The sequence below is a fragment of the Astatotilapia calliptera genome, chromosome 15 (assembly GCF_964374335.1).
Source record: "Astatotilapia calliptera chromosome 15, fAstCal68.1, whole genome shotgun sequence".
NCBI lineage: Eukaryota > Metazoa > Chordata > Actinopteri > Cichliformes > Cichlidae > Astatotilapia > Astatotilapia calliptera.
The window spans coordinates 3370825-3390036 of NC_137436.1; the positions used below are offsets into that span (position 1 = coordinate 3370825).

Genomic DNA, 19212 nt, shown 5'->3' on the forward strand with positions numbered 1-19212 from the left:
GCATAATGTCACTGCAATGCTACAGCCAAATAATGCGTGAGACCTTTAAATAAAGTAAGCCTACACTAAGATTACGTTTCTTTATTGCGCTGTTTCATAAGGAAAAGAACAACAAAGTTGGTAACTTTAATTGCTGGTTTTTTTAAAGATAAATCTACTTATATTTTGATTATATTTTTGCATGTCCACTGTAATAAGCAGACCAAATGCACAGAATGACTTTAAAACGTTTCGCCTGCAATTTGTTAGGCTAAGACACAAGGAAATTTCCAGGCAGTGTCAGTTCTCCAGAGAACCCTGAACGCAGCATACAGAGCTATGAATTGAGGGTTGAGAAGGACGGTGAAACAAAAATGGACATCGATCGAAAATAGGCTGGTAAAATTGACATTTTATATTTTCACATAAAGACGCTGACGCAGATTAGGTGTCGAGGTAGTGTGTGGACCAAAAACGTAGAATAATTAAAAAAAAAAACAGATTCCTTCAGAGCAATGACTGCTAGTTCCGTTGCTAAGTTAGCCTCCGTAGCTTAGAAAGGTATGCTAGCTGTGTGGAACATTAATAAAGGAAGGACACTGGCTATTAGCTGTGTAATCGATTTTAGCTAGCGGTTGCTAATTTGCCTTAAATCATGTGAAATCTTTTTATGAACCGACTGTAATGCTTGCAGCCGTTAGTTCACTCCCCCTTTTTACGCTGCCCTCGATTTCTCGGTCAGCTGTTGTTGTTATTGCTTGTTGTTGATACACTGAAACGTTATTTCATCTTGTTGGAGAGACTTTCACTCGCGTTTTTGTTAATGATAAGGAAACAGTAAGCAACCAATGTACAGCAATGGCTACACGTATAAAGCTTGTAATTGTAGAAAATGTTTTGTGTTGTTGGTTGTGGCCATCGTTGTAGTTTCTGTAATGGCCTCGAGATGTCGCTGTTTAGTCTTACAATCAAAAACTAGTATTATGGTATATTACATCTGTATAAAATTCTTTGTTTATTATGTTTTTGAGAAATACGTTACATATACATAAAACCCCTGTTGTAGCCGGTTATACCTCCTTTCCCTTTTATGTTTTTGCCCAGTGTTAACATATTTTTGTAACCCTAATTTCATGACAGGTGATCTGTGTCAGAACTCTGAAGGGCACTTCACAGAAAAGAAAAGTGAAAGAGGCCAGAGTTCAGAGCCATGGAGGCTCGCTTTGGGAATATTGTGTTTAGCTCCAAGTTTGACTCAGGGAACCTGGCACGTGTGGAGAAGGTGGAGAAGGGCAACTCCAGCCTTTCTTCTGACACACCTTCTAGTGGAAGCTCCTCCTCTGGGTCAAGCCTCACCCCTGATTATGAGTTCAATGTGTGGACGCAGCCAGACTGTGCCGGCACAGAGCACGAGAACGGAAACAGGTAACCAAAATTTAATTTTTCGTGCCACACCAACTTTACCACATTAGATGACTTAAAGTATCCCGTATCATGTTGTGGTTTTTCAGATCATGGTTTTACTTCAGTGTGAAGGGGGCAGCACCTGGGAAGTTACTGAAGATCAATGTGATGAACATGAACAATCAGAGGAAACTCTACAGCCAAGGCATGGCTCCTCTCGTACGCACTTTACCGGGCAAAATCCGCTGGGAAAGGATACGAGACAGACCAACATCTGAGGTAGATATTCACTCTCTGAGCCTGTCAGAGAGGATGTGGGCAACAGGACTCTGTGAGGCAGAGTACTGCCTGTCAGGCTATTATTATCCATCTATAAATATCATTCTTCTTCTTTTCTTCTGCTGCTTTTCAGATTGTAGATAACCAGTTCATCCTTTCATTCACTCACCGGCTATTGGAGGTGAGAGGGGCTACCACCTATTTCTCCTTCTGCTACCCATTCTCTTACACAGAGTGCCAGGAGATGCTGCAGCAGTTGGATCAGAGCTACCCCAGGGCTGCTCAGCTCAGTCCGACCAGGTAAAGCGCACAAAAGACACAACTATGTACACACAAATTTGGAATCTTTTCTTTGTCAAAGTACCTTAAATGTGTACAGTTCTCTAACATTTTTTTTCCTTAAACTCTTTCCTGCACTGCTCCCACTGCTTAGTACTCCAGGCACTGTGTATTATCATAGGGAGTTGCTATGCCACTCTCTAGATGGCAATAGGGTGGACCTTCTCACTGTGACCAACTGCAGCGGGATGCAGGATGAACGGGAAGCCCGTCTGCCCAAGCTGTTTCCTGACACCAACACTCCAAGACCACACCGCTTCCCTGGCAAAAGGGTATCATTTAATCATACACAAAAACAAAACAATCACTATTCTGTAAAGGTCCCCTATTATGAAAGTTAGTTTTAGACCATTATGAGATTTTTTTTAAATACATTCCCGTGTGTAAAGTATGATCTGTGAAGCAAAGTCACAATGCACATTCTTCCGAAACCGGGCACCTAGACCGCCTCCAAGCAGTTAGCCTCCCCCCATGAAGAAAAGAGTAAACTAGTACATTCGCACATAATCAACCCATAGCTGCTTGTTTCTTCCTCGGTGAGTCTGATGTAGCGAGTTATAGCATGCTGCTAATATAGATGCTAAATGTAATAATGTGGATTGTCAGCAGCAATTTTCCCACCTTAGAAAGGACTGTTTTACCACAAGTAAAGAAATGATCATTTTAATTTAAACTTAACTGGCTTTTTGTTAAGCTGCATCCACACTGGAAGTGAGTTGCTCATTGTGCATTACTTTTAAGCTGAAGACTGTTCACTTGCAGAAATTCCAGGTTTTGGCTGCCTAGGTAAACCCCTAATGTATTTACTACCAGTACAAATGTCAATTATTGGCATTCTTAAAGTCGCTGAATATCCTTGACTTTCTGTGATCTCCAGTTGCCACATGGCTGTGAATCACTTCCAGTGTTTTGTAGATTGGGATAAGACTCTGACCTTAAACAGGAACGTTCACTCTTGGTATTTGCGTGTCTGTGTGTGTTCCCAGGTGTTTTTTCTCAGCAGTCGGGTGCACCCTGGGGAGACTCCCTCATCATTTGTGTTTAACGGTTTCCTCAACTTCATCCTGAGAAGAGATGACCCACGTGCACACGCGCTGCGCAACATGTTTGTGTTCAAGCTCATTCCCATGCTGAACCCAGACGGGGTTGTCCGTGGACACTACAGGTAAGAGTTTCACATTCATCCACATCCTTAAATGAGACATGAGAGCGTTTCCTCTCAATAATAATGTGAGTAGTGTGTACCACAATTATAGTCTGGAAATGTGCTACAATGTATTGTTGTGCTACAATGTTCTTTCATTATTGTCACAAAGCAAGTTGGTTTGATGTTGAGCCTGTTAAAAGGCTACACAGCAGTTAACAGTTGCTAGTATAAGATGATTAGCTCTGTGTTTCTGCATAGGAAGTCTTACAACTGTAGACCCATATGTACTGCAAATACAATGGATATATCCTATTAAAAATAAGCATTCTGTGTGTTCAAAATCTTTGTTTTTTGGCTTCCTAATGAAATTTTGATTTGAATGGAAAGTTTGTCTGAAGACCAGGCAACCAATGGGGATATGGCACCTGATGCTACAGTGCAAATGTGTCTGAATTTTTACAATGACCATTAGTTTTTGTATTACTATGTGCATATCTTCCTCTTACTTTGCCTTCACAATAGGGCTGCACGATTAATCGTTAGAAAATCGCGATCTCGATTCATACTTATGTGCGATCTCATTTCCAAATGACAATGATTAAAACGACAACCACGATTGTACCGCATTTTGATCCGGGACGTAATCTGCATGAAAACAAGCGCTCACTCTTCCTGCTCAACAAATGACAAGGGCGGAGCCTTATACCACGTGATATAGAAGCTGTGCCGTGTGATGCTAAAATTATCAGGGGGAAAAACAACGGAGAGCACGTCAGGGATGACGAGAAAGTGACAGGAGAAAATCCGTCCCGGTCAACCACCCAAACACCAATAACGGGAACCTTATACAGCACTTTCCTATACCCGTCGAACTTCCGCAGGCACAAAGAAATTACGGAGGCTATCACTTATCACCTGACCAAAGATATGGCTCCCATCAACACTGTGCAAAACGAGGGATTTAGGAAAATGATCAACACCCTAGACAAACGCTACACAGTGCTGTCCCGCAACTATTTTTCTATTGTTGCACTACCTGCTCTGTACACGCAGCGTCGAGCAACGATGGAGACGGAATTTCAAGCAGTACAACATTTTGCGGCAACAACAAAACGTGAGACATTTGTTGTTTTTATGTTTATTTATTGTTTTTATGTTCAGTCTCAACTGTTACGAAGTTGATGTGCAGTTAATAAGTGCAATAAATATTTATACTGGAAAAGAAAATCGTGAGAGAATCGTGATCTCAATTCTAAGCCAAAAAATCGTGATTCTCATTTTATGCAAAATCGTGCAGCCCTACTTCACAACATTCATTGTCAATATCAACTGAATGTCTCTGCTAACATGTGCATACATTTAAAACTTATATAAGAACTAATTTATGCATGTGTGTGGCCAATGAACCTGCTCGTTTTAGGAGAAATCAAGAAATCCAGCTGGAAAAATTAGGTTTCTTCAAGCCCTATGCCCTACGACCTACTCAGAAATTACGTGCAATTTAATGCAGGCGCATTTGCACTCAGTTAATGGAAAGCTGCCCACCTGCTATCTGCTGTAACACTGTGAAGATATGTATATGCTGACACAGGGGTGAGAGAATAAGAGACACTGGAGAGTTTTTTTCACATTCCCAGCAATAATTTAGACTACACCAATGAGAGAGCACCAAATCATGGTAGACCTAGTGGACACAGGAAGACAGAGTAAAATATCATTAAGTCATAATCTGGTTTTAGCCTGGTTCTTCTTTAATATTTTAACTTTTTTCAGTTTTGAGGTTTTATGTTTAATTATTGTGTACAGACGATAAATTGCTTGCGTTAAATAAATAAAAAAGCAATATCTTTCAAGATGTGACAACTTAAAATACAGTGATGGAAACCCTGGCTCTATTCTGGTTATGGAAACTGCATTTGGTACAAATGATAAGATTCTGGAAATCAAACTGGAAGGGAAAGTCGACCACAGCTGAGTTTAGTTTAGGCTCATCACTGCTACTAGTCATAAGGAGGTTAGAAGAGCCAGCAGAGGTGAGATGTGGTGACCTTTTTACCAGATGTCCCTGTGTCTCAGAGAATGATGCACTGAGGTGTCAGTAAATGGTGACGCTGCTTTCTTGGCATGTTAGTGGTATGCTGCCTCTTCTTTTGATTCCCAGACCTGTGTTCCTCTGTACAATCTAAACATCACCGTGTAATAATGTATAAAATAGCTCACATGTTAAATATAGCAGAGGTGAAGTGTACAAAATACTCTCTGCTGGGTTTAGACTTGTCGACAATAAAAGATTCTTTACTTTCTCTTTTTTTTTTTAAAGGACGGATTCCAGGGGTGTGAACCTGAATAGACAATACTTGAACCCCAGCCCCGAGTTACACCCGTCCATCTATGCAGCCAAAACACTGTTGCTCTACCACCACACACACAACCGCTTGCACAAAACACAGCCAAGCACTCGTTCTAACGGCCCCACCCATACAGAGCCCCCAGCTGCTAAAACAAAACCTGCAAATCAGCATGAAGCACCTCCCCTCACTGCCCTCGAAGTCACCTTAAACCAACGGAACGCTGAGAAAGATGCAAATCCTGCGCAGCCAGAGGTCCCCATGATGATGGAGGAAAACGCCTGGGCTACCTCAGAGGCGGAGAAGGGAGATCAGAACAGCTCATCGAGCTCCACAGAGACTGTAGTTCCAGGTGCTGGAGATTTAGCAGTACCACAGGTGGAGGAACAGGAGTCGGTGCCACCACAGGAGGGGGGTGTGGCATATTATGTCGACTTGCATGGGCACGCGTCTAAACGTGGGTGTTTCATGTATGGAAATAGCCTTCCTGATGAGAGCCAGCAGGTAATAATGAATGCATTTTATCCATTACTTTGCAGTACTTTTGCAAAATTGTCAAATAACATTCAAATTTGTTTTTTACTTTTCTTTCATTGAAATTTTTTTTTTTTTAGAAAAACATTTTCTACATTACATTTGTAATACTTTCTGTCACGTGTGTCTGAATTGCTGTGATTTTCTTGCCGCAGGTCGAGAACATGCTGTATCCAAGGCTGATCGCTGTGAATTCTGCCCACTTTGATTTTCTGGGCTGTAACTTCTCTGAGAAAAACATGTACGCACGAGACAAGAGAGATGGCCAATCTAAAGAAGGCAGCGGTCGGGTTGCCATTCACAAGGCAATAGGGCTGCTTCACAGGTCAGACATTAGATTTATGACATTGCTGCAATCTGTGTTCGGTGTAGGAAGTTTATGTAGTCATTTTTCAGGTGTTTAAAGTGTGATTTCCAGAATTTTTACTCAGTTTCGAATTAGCCATAATGACCAAGTGCAGATTTTGTGGGCCCAGTACAAATTAAGTTGCAAAAAGCCTTGGAAACACAGTAATGCTTTTGTGTTGTAATTTTATATTTTATCTTGCTTCTGCAACTGGGTACCGACCAGTTACACTCTGGAGTGCAACTATAACACAGGAAAAACCATGAATACAATCCCACCTGCCTGCCATGACAACGGAAGAGCTACCCCCCCTCCACCTCCATCCTTCCCTCCAAAATACACTCCAGAAATATTTGAGCAGGTAGGAAGCGCATATATAACACACACATGCATATCATATCATATCATATCATATTATGCTCCACTTTTCTTTGAATTATTTCCCACCCATAGACTTTACTTGGGAGGTATGTCCAAGTGTATTACCATCCCCTTCAAGCATACTAGTCACCTCACATTAGAATTTTCTATTTTCATTTTTTTTATTGATTAGTGAGAGCAACATCTCAAAGACAAGGCCTACTTGCTCTTATTTTGAAAGCACACTAACCACAGCCTGCAGCATACTGTATGTGGAACCGGTTAAGACACATGTGATGAGCTCACTGAAGCTATAGAGCAAAACGAGGGTTACCTTGACATCAAGACAATGGAGTTAGAGTTATTCGGCAGGATGAAAGACTCACTAGAGAGCAGATTATATTACTTAGATGTTGTTACAAAGTATTTGGCAAATCAAATATTTAGAAAGAGAAACTATGTTGCTAATGACCGATAAAGCACTTGTATGCACCGACCCTCCTCCTCCAACAAATAGAACCTAAATCTATGACCTAAATCAATACCATCTGGAAAGTGTAGGAAAAACATATCTGGACAGAAAAACACAGTGGAACACTGTCAGTCATTGACTGGCCTCCCCAGAACCCGGATCTATATTTGCACATTTTAATAAATCATTGCACCTGTTTCCCATTTTTCTACAAAATATAAAGAAATGAGATGTGTCTCAAGACAGTACTGTACACCTACCCTGACATGTTAAAGAAATTTGGCAATTTATGTAAACAAAGTGTGCCCATCTATATCAGTTCTGAAATAAATTTGGGTGATGCCATCAGGTGGGGCGTGCTGTGGCGATCTCTGCCCTGGACATGGCAGAGTGTAACCCTTGGCCGCGACTGGTGCTTTCTGAGCACACCTGTCTGACAAATCTGCGAGCCTGGATCCTCAAGCACGTCCGCAACACCAAAGGACTGAACACTCACATCCATGCCAACCCTCCCCCACGAATACACCACAATGGCAGCAAGGTGTCACCACCAAAGAGCTTCAACAAGTGAGTTCCCACACATTTTTTTAACTTGGATGCCTTTAGTTTGTCCAAAGATAACAGCTGGGTCATGGATTTCTGTGATTTCTTCATTTTCCTACTAGCTGTCTGTCTGGATCTGCATCGGAGAACACCTTCAGCCGCGTCCGCTGCAACAGCCAAAGTAGCAGCAGCCAAACACCCTCGCCGAAGATGCACAATTCCCCAAGTTTTACTTTCGGGTGCCCCCCACCCCGAACTCATACACAGCACAACAGCAGCGGACGTGGAGGCAACAAAACACTCGGGCCAGTCAGAGGTAAGTTGAATTCCCAACTATCTGCCTGTGCTGTGGCTGCCTTTTTTTTTTTTTTTTCTTAAGTCACATCTCCTTTAGTGGTCCTCTGCTCCACTCTCTCTCTCTCTGTATCACAAATCCTCTCTTGTGGTCTCTCTCTTTCTCATTTTCTTCTCTTTCCTTTTCTTCAACCTCTTGTTCGTTGCTGTTGGAGCTGTTCAGAAAGGCTGGCTGATGTGTTATTGTCTGCGTGAATGTTAGTTTCTGGTTTGCTGCGCGTGACGTGAAACTGGCAGCAAGGTTTGGGATGAGCTTGGTGTCCTGGATGTTAACGACCTGTAACATCCCCCACATTACCCCCGCATGACCTTTGCATGACCCCTTTTCCTGCTGCTGTGTCCTTACCCTAAAGAAATTTTTCTCACAGTATGGATAATACAGTATTCTAACATGATGTTTAGAGTTAGTTAGAGTTATCAAGTTTCTTTTCTCCTTTTAAAGAAATATGATGAGTGCAGAATAGACACGCGTCCCTGTCTCAATAACACATGTACCAGGGTTTCCACCAGTGTATAAAGGGTTTGCACGTGACATCATGGGCATGTCGAGCTGTCCGCTATATTGGACGTGATAAGCATCACTACTTTTTTGGCTCCTCACAATGCCTGTATTCTGCTACATCAGGGGTGGGCAACTCCAGGCCCCGAGGGCCGGTGTCCTGCAGGTTTTAGATCTCACCCTGGGTCAGCACACCTGAATCAAATGATTAGTTCATTACCAGGCCTCTGGAGAACCTAAAGACATGTTGAGGAGGTCATTTAGCCATTTAAATCAGCTGTGTTGGATCAAGGACACATCTAAAACCTGCAGGACACCGGCCCTCGAGGCCTGGAGTTGCCCACCCCTGTGCTACATGGTTGGGTGCAGCAATCATCAGAGACAGAAAAAAAATCTTTTTAACCGCTTTCCTGTTGTTTCAGATAGAAGAATATGAAAATAAAGTTGGCAGATAAAGGCATCAGATAAACAATTTAACAATTATAAGTTAATTACATTTTTAACCTCCTAAGACCCCAACTCTTTCGTGGCATGTATTTTTAATTTCTCCTTGCTATTTGGGCTGATTGGGACCTGATGAATGTAAAAACAAAGAATTACATTTTTTTGTTTTTTACCTGATTTTTGTCTCTGAGAAAAAGGAGATCCACAATTATTAAAGGGCATTAAAGAACCTGGCAAATGTTATGACTTTATTCTGTTTTACTTACTCTGCTCATATTCATCCATTTCGGTCCATTAATCACTGTAAGATATATCCTTCATCACTTTATTTCAATAGAGCTGAATATGTTTTGGTGTTCTCCAGCTTGTATATGCATGCATGCTTTTAGGTCTGTTCAATATAATGATATATATCGGATGACGATATAAAAACATCTATCGTTTCATTTTACGCTATCGTTTGTTTCGTGGTGTCACAAAATAAACTGTTTACGGCAATGTTTTTTCATCGTTTTGATGGTCACTGTAGTGGCTATATTAATTTCTTTACGTTCCCTCTTTCTCTTACATTTAAAATAACCACACTACAGATGGATAAGCAACTTTTTTTATGCGTTGTCGTTAGCGGCAATGACGGTAAACCCAGCTTGTGGCTCCGCTGTCTGCTTGTTTATTTTTCCACATTAACCTTTCACAATAAAGCTGAAGATCTGTTGAGATTTTTCAAAATAAACTGAAATGATGACAAACAGAAGGACCAGTCAAAACAAATCGAGGACCTTATTCCTAAACGAGGGGCTACCTCTGTAGCATGGACATGGTTTGGTTATGAAAAGTCTGACACGGACCAGAAAACTGTACTACAGAATTTACAGAAAATGTAAAATTTTTGTGACATATATCGTTGTCGGGACGATAAAGGTCTTATATCGGGATATGAGATTTTGGTTATATCGCACCTACATGCTTTTTACTTTCTCTTCATGCTGGAAGTGTGAAAAAAGATAGCGATTGTCTTCCTTTTCTCTTTCCTGGCAGAAACCCTGTGTACCAAAAGAATTTCAGTTTGCTTTCATGAGTTTTTTTGCATTTACTTTGCGTTACCTGTAATGACTTTGTTCTCAGTGCATGCAGGGTAGTTTCAGCCACTTTGTGTATCCCTACGGTCCCTGCACGTCTCTGAGCAGGTGTATGTGTCTCCCTCTCTGTAGACACTAAGCCCCAGGAGAAGAGACGCCCCCCCCATCACCACCGCTTCATCCTCCGGTCTCCCAGCAACAGCCACACACCCGCTCGTCCCCCACTCTCACCCCCTTCCTCCTCGTCCTCCTCATCTTCCTCAGTGTGTGCAGCAGGCTCCTGTCCCCTCCCGGCCTCCGTCAGTATGACAGGTCTGTACTCCCTCCAGCCCCCCAGCCTCTCCACCTTGCTCCCATCCCTGCAGGCCCTGCCCCGCCCTGGGCTGCTCTCCAAACTGAGTCCCCTGCTCCTTCAGAGCTTACCGCCGGCCGCCAGCAGTCCAACTGGGCCCACCCCGGACTGAATCTGACTTAAACCATGAAACACTGGGCACATGTCCTTGTGCGAGATGATTGAGTGAGATTGTCTTTTCAGAAACCAGCCTGGTAGTCCATGTAGGTCAAAGCGTGCGTGCAAAACATCACTGGTGCTAGTAAATAATTTTTTTTCTTTCTGCACAGTAATTACATGTCTACAGTTTTAGCACCTTAAGGTAAATAACACTTTCACTTGAGAGCGAATGTGTTCCTCAGATCTCAGCTATGACTGAAATGCTTTTTCTCACCGACCTTGAATCAAGTGCTGGTTGCCGCACTGTCCTCTGGCTCTTTGATAAACATAGCAGACTGGTTAGTAAATGGGGATATTTGCTTGGGTACCTAATATCTGCTGTCCTATAAGACGTTCAGAGCACACAGTAGATGTTATCCGTAGACCTCATAATATTATAATATGGATCCAGACGAAGCTTTTTCTGTATACAATAATAAGCTAAAGCTAATTACCACGTTACTCTGCTCACCATTTGAAAGTAGCCGGGAGATTTTCTTCTTTATTCGCACAGTTGCTTTTGTGATGCGTTTAATGTTTGAATTATTTATTGGTTTTATTTGACTTTTGAGACATATTTTTATAGACTGAACACAGTCAGACTTTATTTTCTTTAAAAGCCTTCCAAAGCACCCTCTGATCTGTTCTGTTGTCTTTGGGTTTCACTTTAATGTTGATTTGTAAAACGATGTCACAAGTCGATCACATTATACTGTCATTTGAGGCTAAACATTTAAATAGCTTTTTTTAATTTCTTATGATTCAAAGTGACATTCAAAGGTTTGCTTTTAGATTTTTGTACACAAGTCAGTTTTTCATTATCTAAATACCATTAAAAATAAATAAAAACAAAAACCTGCATCATTCCAATGTCGGACCAACATTGGTCATGACGTTATAATCACAGCATAGCCTACTGCCAGAAACTGTGTACCCTCATTAGCTTAAGTCCTTAAGGGGCACCCACACAGGAAACGTTGTGCGGCTCATTCGTTGGCATTTACCATCCTCATACATCAGTAAACAGCATCCTTCCCTCTCATTGGTGATAGCTACAATTTCTCTGATTATCGTTGACTTTGGTCACCATGTCACTCACTTCCTGTGTGGAGACCTCATTATGGATTTTGCAATCTTGTAGCTGCTTTGGGATAACTACGGTTGATTTGTGGGGCTATTTGCCAGCAAGTAGTATTATATGAAAAGAATGAGTTTAGCTTATAACCAGTTTGACTGGCAGGTGTTTATTGTTTTTTTAATATGACACTAACACTGGTCTGGTGTAAATATGGTGAAGACTTTTTGTTTGTTTATGTATTATATGTTTCCTTAAACCGATGAAGATAATATTTATCCTAATTTGTTCAAGCAGATAGACATGTTCCTTGTGTAAATCGATCGTGGCAGGTGTGTAGTAGGCTGTCGACGGCTAGAGTTAATATATCTTGTGGTAAGCAGTCATGAGAAGCTGCCATGTTGTCTAAGATTTTACTCATCTATTGTGGAATTATAGTAACTTGTCTGTAATTCGTTTTTTGCGTGCTGTTATCCAAGTACTTGATGATGGTCTGTGTTTTAGGACCGGCCGTTTATGTTGCACTGAACATGCAGAAGTGAATTATTATTTATTTATTTTTTCTTCTTTTTTAGAAGGAGCAAACAAACCAGACCATTAAGGGATCAAAATAGCTTTCAGAATATCTGGCCTTTGCTCACTGTAGCTACTGTCTGATCCAGTGCTGTTACACATTGTAGTTAAGCTGTGCCTTGCTTTGTTGTAAGCAGTAGGTTTTGAAGGTCCTGCTCCTATTGTGATCTTATAGGGTATATATCCTTCTTCTTCATCTGTCTTTCATATTCAGTGTGACTTGCCTAAGTTGCAGTGATCTCACAACATAAATTTCTTGCGAATTCAAGCGTTGTTAAGCCAAATAAAAAGCTCTTGTAGAAACAGTCCTTAATACTCACGCTGGGCTCAGACTACATGATACTTCAGTCTGTCGCAGTGGTCGATGTGTGAGGTGGTTAAGAGTTATAAAATCTTGTTCATCTCTTCTTTCACAATCAGTGTGATATCATTGGAGGTACAGTTGATTTTAAATAAGAGTGTCAACAGAACAGCAAACAAAGGAGTGTCTATGACGCTGGCTATCTTGTGTTACTGCTTCTCACACTTCTTCCTAACTATACTGGAACATCATTCTCTCTTTTGTAATGTATGCAATAGTACACCTACCTTATATGCTAGCCCTTTTGTTGGCACATAGCTTTTTTTTTGTCTATCATGACACCCTATTGGCATGCGTTACTCTCATTTTTGTTCCCAACCTCCAATCGATGCTTTACGTGACTCAGATCTGACCAGCCTGGTATCGTATAGTCTGAACACGGCATTAGCTTCAAATGTCAGCTCTCTTAAGTTAGAGAAGCTCAGAAAACCCTGCAAATCTGATGGTTGTCTTGTGCTTACTGGACAGTAGTCTCATCTAATATTACTGTACTAAAGGTTTTAGTGTAGCCTCAGCTCAGTGGAGTTACGATCTATCAGTTTAGATCAGTGCCCTGCTAAATGGTGAAGGAGTGTTCTGTAGTTGTTGTTTTTTTCCTGCTTTCTCACTGTGAGCTATGATGTTCTGTGTCCCAGTTGTTTCAGCCTTAAAGCGTCTACGTCTTCATTGAAAATGACGAACTCAGCTTTAGGTGAAAACACTGTATGCATAGTCACATTCTCAGTAGGTCTTTCGGCTTTATACTCCTTATGAGAATTGTGCCGTTTCCTTCAATGTGGTGCTAACCTTCTATACCAGACTACAGTTATGTGTTTGTCCTTGTAACGTCTCTACAATTGTCACCTTTCTTGAATGTGCCGCTGTCTTTTAGCGCCTCTCTGTTTAACCTCTGGAATAAAAACTATCCGTTTGTCAAGCAGCTACAGAGTGTGGGTCCTTTTGCTCTCTTTTGACTCTGATTGTGATCTTTATTTTTCAACTTTCACGTCAAGGAAAAGATCAACACCAAAACTCTCACCACTTAAACTTAGTTAGGAGTATATGTAGATTATGAGATATTACAGGACATTCAGTTATTTCAACATATTTGGTTTTTGCCAGCATAATTGTGATACTTTAAACATACACACACTAAATGGCTTAAATCTTAAGTTTTATAAATCAGATTCTTAGTGTTTCATCTTCCACTCTTTGTTTCTCCTTTCTTCTCTTTGTTCTGTTTATTTATGTGTCTTCATGTGGTTGACAGGCATTAGCTGCCCGGACCTTGAGACTGGTGGACCCAGTTCTGCGGTCTGGTCCAGAATGCCTCTACCTGTACGTCCTGGGCACATAGGGAGAGGGTGCCGAACTCTTACAATCACTCATCCTCCCACAGAAGCTGGTAGAGAGGTTAGGTTACCTTGCTGGCTCACTCACTGAGCAAATTCACATTTCCATTATTAACACTTTGTCCCGTATTAATATACACTTAGACTATGATGTGTTGTTGTAATGTCTCCATGTGTCACAGACTGCTAAAGACCAGGGGCCTGAACACATCCTTTCCTCCATCAAATTTAGCAAGTAAGCCCTATCTTTTTTCTTTCATTGTAATAATTTGAATCCAAAACAGTCAACAAAGGCTGGGATCTGAAAAATGAAATGAAAACCACACTGGAAACCCCTTCTTCATGCTGATATTTTCTTTCTTGAATAGCGAAAATGTTAACCTCTCTGTCGCCTGCCCAGGTGTGAGCTGCAGCCCCACGTCAGCCGCATTCCCATCCGAAGGATGGGGTCGACTGACGCACCTCCCAAACACAACAATAAAGCATCTCCATCTAGCAATAACCCACCAGGAGGTAAAGAGGTGTCTGCTACCATGAAGGTGTGGAAGCTGCTCAGACCTGGCCTCCACAGACACCTGTCATTGTCAGGCATGTACACCTGCTTGTTGCTCTGGGCTGTTTATGACATAGATTACAGAGATGAGCTGACCAATGATCAGTTAAAAGTGACATGAAGGCATCTCATAAAAGTATGTTTTACTTGATATTAAAGGAGAATCGTTTCTAAAACAACAACATAGAACTCATGATTGTGCTTATTTGTGCATCTGACCACAGTGTGCATGAAATGTAATGAGATAACTTTGAATGACATCCAGAGAATTTTCAGATACCACTTTTGAAGCTCAGATCTGTACATCCATATAAAGGACACACATTCAGGATCCCCAAGTGGTAGAATGACTTCAGTCACCCCCTGATTTTGACACTGGCTAATATGAGGTGGACATTTCTGATTTTAAGTGAAATATTTCAACAGCTGTTTTTGGTGCAGTCATACATTTCCCCCTTCTAATTACTATGGTGTTTGCCACCTGGCTTTGATCCGCAGATGTAGAAGTTACTTTAGTGGTAATTAGCATATGTTAGCATAGTGATGCTTCAGAGTGGACCTATTAGGCACATTAGCTTAATGTTTTTATTCTTGAGCTCTGCTACAAGTTTTGAATGATACACATGCTTATTTTAGTGACACCTTGACACAGTCCCTCAGGTTATCCACCATCTTAAACAACATGTTTTACCGCTACAGTGCCGAATGCTTGTAATAAATATAAGTAAAACTTTCTCTGAGGCCCATGTATGTAAGAGTGATATATATATGAGAATGGAAAAATATATAATTTATGATGGTCAACCCAGGCACATAGCTCTGGCTCTGAGCAAGAAAGCCCTACCCACTTGCTGCTCAGATCTTTTGTTTGCAATCAGCAGCCAGTCAGAAGAAAGTCAGCTTAAGGAAGGGGCGTGAGCTGATTTCTGTGATGTAGTGAACTGAAGAGCTGCGCCAAGGCCCAGCATGACATAAATAAAGATTAATTTCAGCTTCAAAACTTTGGAATATGGAGCTGAACTGAGTGTAACTGGTCTTGTTTAATCCAGGGAACACGCTATCTGTGACCATACACTGCAATCCCCTCTCATTCACATCAACCAGACACAAGAGTCTTCCTGTTAAAGGGGAGTTTTTCCTTCCCACTGTCGCCTAAGTGCTTGCTCATAGGGGGTCATATGATTGTTGGGTTTTTCTCTGTATCTATTATTGTACAATCTACTGTACAATATAAAGCGTCTTGAGGCGACTGTTGTTGTGATTTGGCGCTGTATAAATAAAATTGAATTGAAAAGAGTAAAAATAAACAGATGGAACCCAGCAGTCTTTAGACTCAGAAATGGACTTTAATAAACTGCCTCCTGCTGGAGCATTTTATTACTGCACTACATAATTTTGTGTCCACTAAAATGTAACAATTTCTGAAGTACTGGTCCTTAAATCCACAATGTCACCATCAAGTTTTACTTAATACTCCCATTTCCCTTATTACAGTGGACATCTCACATATTCTTTGCTTCCCTCTGTTATTCCATTCTGCAGGTGTATCTGAGAAAGAAGCTGCCATACAGCTGGCCTCTAAAGCTTTAATGAAGAAAAGCACAGACAGAAGTATCACGTGCAAAGAAAGTGCTATCATAGAAAGTGCAGCAGAGGACATGGGAACACAACAACAGGTGAAAACCGATGTGCACACTTCTTGTTGTTAATGTACATTTAGATTGAAGCTATAATTTAATATGAATAACTAAAAGATGACTAGGCTGTGTGATGTTGTCTTTAAAGGCGGAGGAAACTCCAGTGACTGTGCCTGACACTGTGAACATGTGTGAGACAGTAACCCTGTGTGGAGAAGCCTAGGAAACCGACAGCCTAAAAATATCATATTGAGCAATTGAATACTTCAAAATGTGAGAGGGGCTTGTCACCAGTGGAGGATTGGTTGGGGCATGATGATGTGCAATATAAATAAATTTTTTTATGTTTAATCGTATTGTTTTTAGCCTTTTTGGGCAACATTTAGAACCTAGAATTACCTGTTACAACTACTGAGCAGCTTTTGTTTTTACTGGAATAGCTGAAGGTTAAGTGCCTTGCTCTATGACATTACATTAGCAGCTGTATTGGGGGAGTGGTTCAATCTTTTCAAATTTTTCCAGCTGCTCAAGAATGCAGACTTGAAACATCCTTGAACATTTCAGCTACCATAATTGTACCTCACATTTCCTGTTTTTGTGATTTAAGTTGCATTTTTCTGGTCCTTGCTGCTCCCCTCAGATACCGACCAATACTGTTATGCACTGCTAAATATTTTATTAGGCAGCCACTTGTACAATTACAGGGAAGGGCTGATTTTTATTTAGACTCATAAGCACAATAGCAACTTTATAATCTCATTATCTCTATTGTGGATGTTTAACAAATGTGAGATGAGTGTATTTATTCCACTTTTGTGATTTGCACATACTGTTCATAAAATGGTTTTCACCTACTTGGCCTTTTTTTTTTTTTTTTTAGTTTTTGTGATTCTACTCACCATAAAAGTAAATGTCACATTATAAAATCCTCCTGCGTGCAGGTTTAAAATAATGTATTATGTGTATAAGAAACCAAAATTGCTGAAGCTAAAACAAGCTTTGTGTGAGGCTTATGGAAGTCGAGGGTTAAGTTAATGCTGCAAAATGCACTCAGTGAGGTTAATGAAGGAAACGTGATGCATCCAAATGGAGTGAACACCTAAATAGTAACCCGTTTGTACTGAATTAACTTTTAACTTTTCTTCCTTTTATATGTACATGTGTATATTTATTCATTTAGCGTTCGTGTTTTGGGTTTTTTTGCAAAGATTGTGATGAACAAAACTGTGTTTAAATTTGGAAGTATAAATAACCTGCAATAAACTCCATGTATTTTAAAGTTGCATAACAAATGTTTACATGTGTACAGAGCAGGTGAAAAAATTCAAAGACTGTAGAAATTCAAATTCAAACATGTTTATTAGAAAAAGAAAAAAGATCCTTGTGCAAACAGAAATTACACCTCTTAGAAAGAGGAGATGATGAGGGGGATGATGTAATCAAGGTGGTGGTTTTGACATCCATCTCGTCTGTGGGGAGGAAAAGAAAGCCTCAGTCGTTTCACAGTTGTTAAACCTTAAAATCCTGTTTGTTTGTAATTATTCCTCCAGATTTTTAGTAGTGCTCAGTGATCAGCCATGAACTAGGATGGAACAAATTAACTCTATATATGTAGCCCAATAACCTTTATTTCTGTGCATTTTCCTTTATTAATGACACTTACTGAAAACTGTAGAAGAGACTTTTCTTCAATAATAGAATAATGTAGCACTGGCAGCACCAAAATTATACTAACTAAATGTAAAAGCTGCCATACTATAAAACAGTTATAGATGGATTTGAGTCATGTTTTTTAATACATGGGGGTATACATAATAGAAACACAATAAAAAGAAAAACTGAAAGAACCTGCTTTTGTCCAATTTGTTATTTTATGATGATCAACATCAGAAATGACAATGTTAAAAGAAAAAAACGCAAACAGTGTCTGACCTCACTGACCTCTGCAGTCATACTGTACAACTCTACTCCTGCTTCTTGGGGTTATTCACAGCAACGTAGTGGTATAACACCACTAGCAGGAACAAGGAGACGCCAAGCATGTTGGCAAATATGGCCAGCTGCACGTCTGTCACCATTCTGCAAAAGGACACAGAGGCAAGATTAGGCAGGTGCTGGGGTGAAGAAAAAGTGTGTTACATCAGTGGGTAGTAGGAGAAGAGGCATTTTCAAAGGGTTAAAATAAAGTCATGTTTATTTTGTATATTCTGTGCTTATTTTTACAGCTTTGGCAGATATCTGAATGCATTTCAGGACCTTTCACCAGTTTCAAATAAATGTCATTCTCTTTCACTAGCGACTTGAAGGTAAGGCATGACAATTATGTCACAAATTAACACAGAAAGTTGGGAAAAAATGAAATAGTAGCGAGATCATGCACAACTTCATGTAATGTTACAATTAAGTGCCGACATTTTGCACGTTGCCGCAGTTTGCATATTAGGATTTTTATGTGAATCAACAGAGTGATAATAACAGATAGGAGTGATCGGATAGTTTCAAAATAATCCGCCAAATTATCATATTTTAGTAAAATTTCTAAGTGGACAATCAACGTAGCTTTAGCGATGCTAAGCATGCTAACTACTAACACCCCCACGAACTGAACTAAGTAAAATAAGTAACGTTTCATATTATATTTCAGCAAAATTACAAATTTTATCCAAGTGCAATCACGTTTACCAAATGTTATCACTCACATTTTCTGTTAAATTGCTTTTTAACTCCCGGTTCGAGCAATACTCCAGCTCTCCAACAGCAGGTAAGCGCAGTGACGTTTCTTCCGGTCAAAGAGGAAAGCCACGTCACATCTAGGAGCACCATAGAAGCTGTTTGATTGATGGAGTTGGTGAGCAATTAACAGGAGTCAAAACTGTTTCCGGCACTTTAAAAGTTATTTTAGCATTCTTTTTTATCAGGTGAGACCACAATCACCATACCATAGTGGAAGAGGGACCCAGTCAACAGAATTTCATGGAATTTTGTGTGGTTTATTTTTTCAGGGTCCTCCAGGCCTGCGTGGCGGTAGTGAGCTACTGTTTAACCGGGAAGGGGGTTGCGCTCCG

General features: G+C 40.5%; 1 protein-coding gene and 1 non-coding gene across 3 annotated transcripts; one reads left to right on the forward strand and one right to left on the reverse strand.

The window, feature by feature from the left end:
* The first annotated feature begins 243 nt into the window (after positions 1 to 243).
* agbl5 (AGBL carboxypeptidase 5) lies at positions 244 to 17001 on the forward strand. Of its 2 annotated transcripts, XM_026194081.2 has the most exons (17): positions 244 to 378; positions 1120 to 1404; positions 1491 to 1662; positions 1796 to 1962; positions 2096 to 2273; positions 2988 to 3166; positions 5469 to 6000; positions 6186 to 6355; positions 6602 to 6737; positions 7558 to 7775; positions 7874 to 8067; positions 10260 to 10439; positions 13876 to 14018; positions 14140 to 14192; positions 14358 to 14545; positions 16053 to 16186; positions 16296 to 17001. In XM_026194081.2, the coding sequence occupies exons 2-17, from the start codon at positions 1190 to 1192 to the stop codon at positions 16368 to 16370; spliced, it is 2934 nt and encodes a 977-aa protein (XP_026049866.2). In that variant the 5' UTR covers positions 244 to 378; positions 1120 to 1189; the 3' UTR covers positions 16371 to 17001. The 2 variants fall into 2 exon arrangements, with proteins under 2 accessions (XP_026049866.2, XP_026049867.2); XM_026194082.2 differs by lacking the exon at positions 10260 to 10439.
* A 486-nt stretch (positions 17002 to 17487) lies between these two features.
* LOC113037235 (oligosaccharyltransferase complex subunit 4 (non-catalytic)) lies at positions 17488 to 18986 on the reverse strand. Its single transcript, XR_013901609.1, has 3 exons — positions 18847 to 18986; positions 18089 to 18226; positions 17488 to 17616 (listed from the first exon to the last, which is right to left on the reverse strand). It is a non-coding gene; the product is annotated as an oligosaccharyltransferase complex subunit 4 (non-catalytic) (transcript).
* Between the last annotated feature and the right edge of the window lie 226 nt (positions 18987 to 19212).

Excerpts from the sequence above, each read along its gene's own strand:
- agbl5 (XM_026194081.2), top strand. The coding sequence starts at position 1,190 with ATGGAGGCTCGCTTTGGGAATATTGTGTTTAGCTCCAAGTTTGACTCA. Across the intron at positions 1,405-1,490 it reads GAGCACGAGAACGGAAACAG|ATCATGGTTTTACTTCAGTG; the intron begins GTAACCAAAATT and ends GTGGTTTTTCAG. Across the intron at positions 2,274-2,987 it reads ACCGCTTCCCTGGCAAAAGG|GTGTTTTTTCTCAGCAGTCG; the intron begins GTATCATTTAAT and ends GTGTGTTCCCAG.